This window comes from Egretta garzetta, unplaced genomic scaffold (genome assembly GCF_000687185.1).
Source record: "Egretta garzetta isolate BGI_Z169 unplaced genomic scaffold, ASM68718v1 scaffold633, whole genome shotgun sequence".
NCBI lineage: Eukaryota > Metazoa > Chordata > Aves > Pelecaniformes > Ardeidae > Egretta > Egretta garzetta.
Genome location: NW_009259195.1, coordinates 908,180 through 917,962, shown reverse-complemented (window position 1 = coordinate 917,962; position 9,783 = coordinate 908,180). Strand labels below are relative to the sequence as shown.

General features: G+C 38.6%; 1 protein-coding gene across 1 annotated transcript in view; it reads left to right on the top strand.

Annotated features, from left to right (window-relative positions):
• NOM1 (nucleolar protein with MIF4G domain 1) overlaps nt 1-9,783 on the top strand; it is a 14,270-nt gene that overhangs the window by 534 nt on the left and 3,953 nt on the right. Inside the window, exons 2-8 of the mRNA XM_035891407.1 lie at nt 1-264; nt 1,052-1,176; nt 2,129-2,324; nt 3,689-4,012; nt 4,521-4,631; nt 5,873-6,040; nt 6,697-6,818. Coding sequence (XP_035747300.1) covers nt 1-264; nt 1,052-1,176; nt 2,129-2,324; nt 3,689-4,012; nt 4,521-4,631; nt 5,873-6,040; nt 6,697-6,818 — 1,310 coding nt within the window. The remainder of the gene's footprint in view (nt 265-1,051; nt 1,177-2,128; nt 2,325-3,688; nt 4,013-4,520; nt 4,632-5,872; nt 6,041-6,696; nt 6,819-9,783) is intronic.

Genomic DNA, 9,783 nt, shown 5'->3' with positions numbered 1-9,783 from the left:
CTGGGCTCCCGGGCCGGCCTCAGCAGGCTCTGCGAGAGCAGCGACGACGAGGAGGCCCCGGCGCCGCGGGAGAGCCAGCCGGGGCCGCGGGAGGAGGACGAGGAGGATCGGGAGGAGGAGCCGGAGGACGCCTCAGACCCCTCCGAGGAGGATGATGAGGAAGGACGGTGGGAGAGCGAGAGCTCGTCCTCGTCCCCCGAGGACAGCGGGGTGCCTGAGGCCAGCGAGCCCCCGGGCGAGGAGGAGGAGGAGGAGGTGGAGGAGGTAGGGTGTTCGCCTCAGATAACGCAAACCCGTTTCTCGAAGGACCCGCTGCAACCTGAACATAAAGCAGAGTTTACGTCGCCTCTGTAAAGCACAGGTCGCTGGCTAGTCAGGCCACGCGGTGTCCAGCGCCGGGCCCAGCAGCGGTGGCGGGAGCCCTGCCAACTCCTCGGGCAGCTCCTTGGCGGGGAAGGTAGAGCTCCCCCAAGTCAGGATGCTGGCAGGTAACACCCCAAAGCACAAGGCGTGTGGCCTTGTCTCTGCATGCAAGATCAGCAAATAAAACTGCCACAGCTTTAGAGTGTAAGAATGTGATGAAGCACTTCTGCCAAGAGTAGAAAGAGCTTATGTTAAAATTAGTATCTGTTGCAAACTGAAGTGTTAACTTTTTCTGGATGATCCCAGAGGTTCTGCCTGTGTTAGGACTTGTAGCATGGGTGGAGGAGAGGAGGCCACACAGGTCATTTAGCCCGTGTGGCGCTAACTTAAACTGTTAGTATGTCTGCAGCTGATAAAACCTGGATTAAAAACAAGACCTAAGGTGTCAGGTTTTAATAACAATAACTTAAAAGGAAATTTCATGTAAAGGGAAGAGGGGGTTTGCTGCCATCGCATTGTTCGTCATGCTTCCTTTCTGTATGAAGTTGTTCCTTTGGCATTAGTTATTAGGTGGTAAAATATATACTTCACTAAAAGTTTGGTATATTAAATAGAAACATATATTTGTGTTCAAATATTTAAGATACTAGTCTCATTTGGTATCTTATTTTATTGTTTTCCTGGTTAGAGTCATAATCACAGTGCTACGAAGTATGTTCCACCTCAAGTAAGGAAAGCTCAGGAGACGCTAGATGAGAAGAAAAGAGAAGAATTGGGAAGACTGAAGAAAATGGTGAATGGTCTCATTAATAGGTAATATAATAAGGAAAGTCATTAATCTTTCTGGTTTGATCTGACAGTGCTCATCATTCAAAGAAAAGTGGCAAGGATGTGACTTTTCCCTTCACAAACTGATTTTAAGTTGGCAATCATGTCTGCTATCCTTAATAATAATTATCTTTGTTGATATAAATTCTTCAAAGTTGGTCGTTATAGAAGTCGAAAAATCTAGAAAATAAATTTAAGATTGGGCTGAATTCCACACAGCAGTAGCCTGCAAGTGCTAGGTATAAATCACTAAGTGTCAGTCCGAGTATGGCTATAAAAAAAACCTCATAGTGTGAGTTATATCTCCCCCTCAAAAGCATGATTTTCTTTTTTTAATTAAAAAAAAAATTAAATTTCTCCAACACTGCAACTGAGGAGGAGCAACGCTTCATAGTTTAAAGTACTGAAGAACAGAAAAAGTAATTAACGCTTTCACACGTTTTAATTTTGCAGTATTTTTAAAATAAGAAATCTATTGGCATTTTCTTTTATCTGTAAAATGCAGACTACAGTATGCAGTTTGTTCAGTCATTTAGAATTTGATATACCTTATATGTTAGAAAAGTATGAGGTATTTTCACAATTTCTCTCAAAGACTGTGATGTGCCATAGTTACAACTGCTAAGAGCAAAGTCTGTCATCTTAATGTCCATTTGGTGTGACAGTAAGCATGTTGACAGTGCTTTGTAAATACTGCTGCCAGTCTGTTTTTACATGAAAATATTAAAAAAAAAAATAATAATTAAACATTTGTTACGTTTTTTAGTTTCGTGAACACAACAAAATACAAAAGGTCCCTTCCAGTCATCTTTTCAGTCTTTCTTCTTAAGTCAAGCTAGTTTCTCTCAAAAAAATAGGTTTTTTGTTGGGTAAATTGAAAATTGTGGAACTGTGTAAAAAGAAGAAAAAGTGAACATTGAATTTTGTTTCTCAATAGGTTGAGTGAACCGAATTTGTCCTCTATTAGTGGACAGATGGAAGAGCTTTACATGGCCAACAGCAGAAAGGACATGAATGAAACTCTGACAGATATTCTCATGAATGCTTGTGTTACTGCAATTGCCATGCCTGCAAGATTGATGATGGAGCATGTCCTTTTGGTCAGCGTTCTTCATCATAACATAGGAATTGAGGTAATTCTTGTGTTGTGACTAATTTTGTTTAATAATACATATTGTAGAGTGTTTTCCTTGATATTTTGTTTGAATTGCATTTTAAGTTTTGATTGTGTATCACTAAAAAGCAGCTCCAGTTGAATTTCATCAGTATTTGTAGCTTATTTGCTAGGTGTCCACAAGTGAAAGGGACCAAGTCTGTTGCTTATCAGATGGGTGACAACAGCTTTCTCCATACATACTTGCCATTAAACTTTTTTTTTTGTTCCTCTTTGCTGCTTGAAAGGCAGTTCTGACTGCAAATATAACATTATATTACAATGTTTGTTTAAGAAGAGAAACACAATCTTTTTAGAAGTTGAAACTTTGCAAAATACCTAGTAATAGGTTTTAGATACAGATATAATAGGTATTAGAAATAGGTAGATGATATCCAGACTGTCTTCTGTACTACTGACTCTGTTAGACAGCATCTTTGAATTTAAGACTGTAATATTTAAGTGTACGATAAAGCCCCATTGTTTTTTCTGTAAAATAAATGTAGAATATGCATTACACAAAAGTGTGATTGCACAACTGCATTTAAGATTAGCTTGAGCAATTCAGGAGTTGGGATTCCAATAACTGTGTTTATACGTTTGTGCAATATGAGCATTGGATCAAACCTAAGCTGGTCAAGGCTGCAATGCCAGTCAGTACTGCTACTGGGATTTTTTTTTTGTTCATTACCTAGCTACATTTTGGTATGCTTTCTAATTCCAGTCTTTAGCATCAGTTCTCTCTTCACAAATATATAGATTCCAAATTTTTTTTCCCAAGTGGCTAAGACTTATCCCCACTTCAAAATTAGCCTAAGCTTATGCTCAGCAACTGTGAAAATGTGGTATATTGGGGGTTGTTTTACAGTATTATTTTTTACTCTCCTGTTAAGGATTTTGTTGTGGAATACTGACCTCTCTGATGCATTTGGTTTTTGACACGCAGCTTTTACTAGATGAATGACTAGCAGTAACAGCATGCTCGCCTGTCAGCTGGGAAGATGCTGATATGTGTCCATGAAAATTATGTAAACGTAAACAAAGTCTGATGTATGTGTACTGTAAGTTCATAACATTTGCTTTTCTTGCACAGACGTTAAAAGGCAACTGGATGGCGTATATGAGGTGTAAATAACATATACTTTAAGAAAATGCCACACCACTTAGATATTTGTATACGTAAATGTAGAACATCCATACTGGTTGAGAGGAGCAACAATATTTCTTTAAAATTAATAGTGGCAGTGCACCAAAAATGAATGTATTACAGATGTCTGTAAAACCTACTTACAGTTAACTGCTGGATTTTTTTTTTTTTCCCTTCCTTAATGGAACTATTGCCAGGTCGGTGCTCACTTTTTGGAAGCTGTGGTGAAGAAATTTGATGAACTCTGTAAAAGTGATGCTGAAGGGAAAGAATGTGAAAATCTGCTTGCCTTGATTGCTCATCTGTATAACTTCCATGTGGTTCATTCCCTGCTGATCTTTGATATTCTGAAAAAGCTTGTTAGCACTTTCACTGAAAAAGAGATTGAGTTGATTTTGTTTCTTCTGAAAAACGTGGGCTTTTCCTTAAGAAAAGATGATGCGTTGGCTTTGAAGGAACTGATCACTGAAGCCCAGAGGAAAGCAAACACAGCAGAGAAGAAACTCCAGGACCAGACTAGGGTATGTGTGTGTGTTTTAAAACATCTTCTGTTCTGAATAGACTTTAATAAGCACTTGGATACGTGTGTTAGTTTACAAAAATATTTTCTGCTACACTCTGTAAGTTACCATTAGTTTTCAGTTGTGCATTCAGTTATTTGCGTTTGTCTTTCTTCGTTAATTCTTAGGAGACAGACACCAAAATGCTTGTAATGGTTGAGACTAGGACTGTTTTGTGTCTTATGCAATGGACAGTGTTTCTGTTTTGTGATACTTTATACACTTTAAAAAATGGCCACTGAGGCACGATGTTTAGCAGATTAAGCTTTGAATTGGAGCTTGAACACAAATAGGATAGCAGTTAAAGTACACATCCTTCTCTGTATTGGTACCCATGTAATCTAAATTTTGATGTATATTGCCAGCGGAGCTGCTTATTCTCACAAAACAGTAATTTCAAAGTACACTCTCTACTTTAATAAAAAACCTCACAGCACATAATCCACAGAAATATTTCTTTCCCCAATAGGTTCGCTTTATGCTAGACACGATGTTGGCACTAAGAAACAATGACATGCGTAAGATTCCTGGTTATGATCCTGAACCGGTTGAAAAACTCCGCAAATTGCAACGAACACTGGTGAGAACTTTCTTGACACATGTAGTATAGCTGTGCTTAAACCAGAAGTAATTGTTTGTATTATACATGGGCTTGATGGGCTATAGTATTTTTTAATTCATTTAACAGTCTGAAACTCCTGTGGACAAAAATCACTTCTTAGATCATTAAGTATTATCTCCTGTGTCCAAGTTTAGTCAGCAGTCAACTAGCCTTCTGCAGAACAGTTTGAGAAAGGACATAATGCTTAGCCAAAGACTTTGCCTCAAAGTCCTATACTTGAAAAAGAGACTGTGGGATGTTTAATGATTGTGCAGAAGAACTGAGTCATTATTACGAGTTCATTTTTCCATAGATTTTGGACGCAGGCACCCGCTCCTAACTTTACCAGAGTTATTTTGGAAGTCTAACACTTCTGAAAACCTGGATGTTTTTTCTTTCTTGGTTTTGGTTTGGGTTTTTTTTTTGGCAGAGAGAGGGCAGTTTGTCTAGCACAACCCAGTATAAAAGGCATGAAGGTAATTGTCACTTTGGATTGAGAACTAATGGATTCTCACAAGACTTTACTCTGATTTCAGAATCCCTGTATCTCCAATCTGAAAATTACACTACTTCTCTCTAACACCTAGAGAATCTTATTTGTCAGAAGTTTTTAAGTGCAGGATGCACTGCGCATCAGTGATAGTAGGACAGGCAAAAATAAGCTAGGTAGCCTGGTTCTGTAAATTCCCTTTTAAACTTTTGCAGTCCTCGTAGTACGCTTCTAGCCTCTTTTGTTGAAAATTCTTATTTTGTTCAAAGAGTTTAAACTTTTTGTTTGAATTGTACAAAATTTTAGGCAGCTTGTCATGTCATTTTATTATCACAAGTGCTCAAAAGGAAAATTGTGAACAGACTGTAAGATGCTGCAACTGATTTTTCAATGTCAGGTCTGAATTCTTATCAATTTTTATGATTGGAAGATGGCTACTTTTTAATTGATTGTCTCTTCCTTTAAAATAAAGAAAAATCAAGAGCTTCTGAATGTAGATTTAAGCAACTTCTTGTATTTGAGAGGTTAGAGCATATGAGAAACTTGGAAATTGTTTTCAGGCTGCTGACTGAAACTGAAGGTTGGGGGGGGGAATGTGAAGACCTTTATGGAGATTAAGTTATTTGTTTTAAAGGAATTTTAAGTAATTAAGGTATTTGTTGGCTTGTTTGTTTTTTAAAGAAAGCTTCCAATAAAAGCTTTTGGGTATTTTTGTATTTTATTATTCAAGGTTCACAGCAGTAGTTCAGGAAAAGAAACTCAGCTCCGTGTCTCCCTGGAATCTCTCCTCAGTGCTGATCAGGTTGGTCGCTGGTGGATCGTAGGGTCATCCTGGAGTGGAACACCAATGATCAACGATGCAAACAGCAAGACTCAGCAAAAACCACATATAGGAAAGGTAAATCCAAGCAGTGCTGGTTAGAAGTCTTAAGTGTTTGTGATCTTTTGAATATTCTTCATACAAGTGAGTAAGTTCATTTCAGAGCCTACCAAAAAAACCTTCACGGACTCTTGTAAGACTAAGCTTTTTGGACTGTAAATTCTGCTCTTACATTTTTCAAAACGTTGTACTTGCACACTTCATAAGAGGTGTTACTACAAATATTACGATACAGCTTGTTTTTTCTTCTTATCTTGTGGAACTGCAAAAGTAACTTGTTATGTAAGTGAAATAAGAGACAACCTAAAGTGGATTTGCTGGTATGAATTCTGACAGGTAGTGTTGTCTGTCCGTGGGTGGCACGTTATCTAAGCTGATTCTAAAAGTAGTGTAGTGAGATGGTCATGGTGAGTTTTATTAGAGAAGCGTGTCTTAAAAACAAGTGGCACGATTAAAATACATAAAAATATATTTCCCTAGTTGAAAAAGCTCCTGATGATGCCTATGTCTCTGGATGAAAGCTCAGGACCTTTGGATTGGTGCTTCATAGTTTACTGGAGATCTTCATTAGTGGTCTTATTAGAGACTGCACAGAATTAGCTTTCTTAAAGCAAGCATAAATAAAACAGCAGGTTGATTTTCTTTTTTTTTTTTTTTTTTTTTTTTTTTTTCAGGTGAGTTCAAAGATACTGGAGCTTGCTCGTAAGCAGAGAATGAACACCGATATCAGGAGGAGTATTTTTTGTGTCTTGATGACAAGTGAAGACTTCCTGGATGCCTTTGAAAAGCTTCTCAAGTAAGTACAGACTGGCACAGACGGCAGCCCAGAACTAAAAATAGCATTAGCTGGATTGGAAAATTAACTTTGCTGGTCTGGGCTTAAAAGCATTTAATTGATAATACAGTTAAAAGAAGTGCACAGCTAGGGATCCATGTAGGGCAAAAGGGTAGGAGAGGGACCAAAATCCAGTGTTAAAGACTAGTAGGGGACAGGCAGAACTGACTGGCAGTCAGAGGAAAGCAGTAGCCCCTGTTATTGTCACTGGTGTCTATAACTGTGATTTACAGCATCTTTTAACTTAAGAAACCTGTATCTTTTCACATTGAAGATGTGCATCCCGGTTTAGCAGAGGGAAGCCTGTTGCAGGCTCGTTTCCTTACCGAGGCAGACCAGAAAGCCCTTCAGAACACCTCCTGGTTTTGTCACTGGATTTCCATGCTACTGCCATTTCCTTTACTTCTTGCCACCTTGTTAAGCCATCTTGTAGGTCTCTGTCCATACTTGCGTGTCCTGGTAGCGTTCTAGCACCTTCACTTCCCTCTTGCATGATTTATTGGCTTTGGATTTGCTCCAGGGTCGCATTTCATGTTAAGACCAGTTTCCTTACCACTTGGCAAACAGCTCTTTAGAAGAAGGTGTGATCAGGAAAAAGCTCAAACTAAGCTCTTCTTTGTGTTTGTCAGAATATTAATTGTAAGGCTATAGTAACTGGGAAGGGAGAGGTCAGGTCTGAACTTTTCTATTGCAGCCTTGTAATTCAAGGGAATTGTCTTAGTAGATGGCATGCAATTATTTAATTTGCTAACCAAACCAAAACAGAGTTTGTAATAAAGTCAACTAATATTTGATTAAATGCCACTTCTGCAAAACACAGCTTGGATTTAAGACTGCGATGGAGTCATTCCAATATCTTAATATGGCCTGTTCAATTAAAAGAAATTAGCTGCTGCTGCTGCAGTTCTTGCCAAGACCTGGTAGTTCAATTTGCAAATTGATCCTTGACTCTCATCCATGCTATTTAAACTAGTATACAAATCTGTGTACATACAGGCTTGGCAGAAAAACTCTGTCTGCAGATTGCCTGGTGTGTGGTGATACTGACTTTTATACAGCAAACTCAAAGAGAGGGGAATTCTCAAATCTGCCTACATCTGGCAGAGTATAATGGAAAGTACACAGAATTTTCAGTGAAGGAATTAACTTTAATGTGAATGTGCGTTCCAGAGTGTGTGGGAATTTATATTCGTATGTTTGATGTCAGTCTCATGAGGAAGAGCCTGAGAAATACTTAAGAAATATTTTAACTGCACTTGTTGGTTCATCTGCTGCTAGATCTCTGGCAGAGTTGAGGTGTGGTTAAATGGTAATTTAAACCATTTTAAACCCATGCTGCTATAGTTCTGCTTGTCTTTCTCCTCCTTACATCAAAAGAAAGTAATTAGTTTGAAGCTAGAACAGCTCCCTGACGCGGCTCAGCTTGTGATTGCAGAAGTGTCGTTGTAAAGGGAAGACTGGGAATATCACTGGAGTCAAAGAGAAGAGAGTGAGACTTGATCTTTTTCATCAGCTGAAAGGCCGTGCTTCCTTCACAAACCACAGATTCACACATGAAGGGGAAAGAATGCTTCTTAAGTTTGACAAAGGGGCAATTTTTTAAGCAGTTTCATAGAGATGAAGAACTTGAAACTTTACATCTCACAAAAAATTGGAACTTGTAAAAGTCTTAGATATCCTGTTGTAGTGTGGTGGTGTAATTCAGGAAAGCGAGTATGTGACTGTATCTACTAAAGTCATTTGAACTGACCTTTTTAAAGGTGGGTTTGAGTATTCCTATTTTTGGTCTAAAGGCAATGATCGTCTCGGGCTTCAGCTGATGGTAACTAACCTACTTAAAGGCAGGCTTCTGCCAGTGATAAAAAATCTGCTTCAGAGGCAGTTATCCCATATACAGGGGGAAATTCTTAAAGTGATCAAGACACAATATTCCCGTGGACTTGTATAACTCATGAATGATTTAATAGCTGAGTTGGTTGCATATTCTTTAAGATTATCAGGTTTATGAAATCTGTACAGGTTTATGGTGAAGCTCAGCAGTGAAAGACAATCTGGACTCTTGATTTTAGATGATTAGGAAAGCTAGGTCTGAAAAGGGAAAATACTGTGAGGTCTGTGGAGAAGTGAAGGTAAAACCAAAATTGAACATCAGAGTGCTGATTTACTTGGTTACAACCATCTGGCAACATGAACATTTCCTAAATAAGCAAGTCATGATAGAAGTGATGATGAACAAGGAAAGGAAAAGGAGAGTGCCAAATTACTGACCGCAGTGTAACTACAAGTCATCTACTAAATGCATGTCCGATGGCTGAAAACCTGTGTATTTTAAAAGAAACTTTTGTTGCTCTGTAATAAAATCAGGTAGAAGTTGGCTGATGGGAGAGCAAGCAAATTATGTCGCAGACACAGCATTTGCAGTGCTGGTCTCTTCTGGAGAAGCAGGCTTTGAAGTTTTCACCGCTCATTAGCAATCAGCCTAGAAATCATCCCAGATTTTCATATTGTAAACCCTTAAATGTTGGGGGGTTTTGGCTGAAAGGCAATGTTTTCTCTGTTAATCTGGTATGGGTCTGTGATCTAACGGAATGGCAGATGTCTGGAGGTGTATACAAATGAGAGATATTAGACTCAAGCAATGACAAACTCTACAGACTGTAGAGCAAGTTCCAGTGGAGTCAAACTTGGAAAGTACACTTGAGTTACACTAATGCCATATGAAACTTGAGCTTGAAGCAATGAAAAGAATTTTGTTTGACATTTTTCAGATTATAATATGAAGCATTTTTCATTTTAATTGGTTTTAATGCTGCCAAGCATTTGGCAGCCTGGAAGCTAAATTATATTATTCACAGAACAGGTGCTGTACGAGTGAGTTACCATTCCCTGCCAAAATGTCTCAACCCTCTTTTAGACTGGTCAGCTG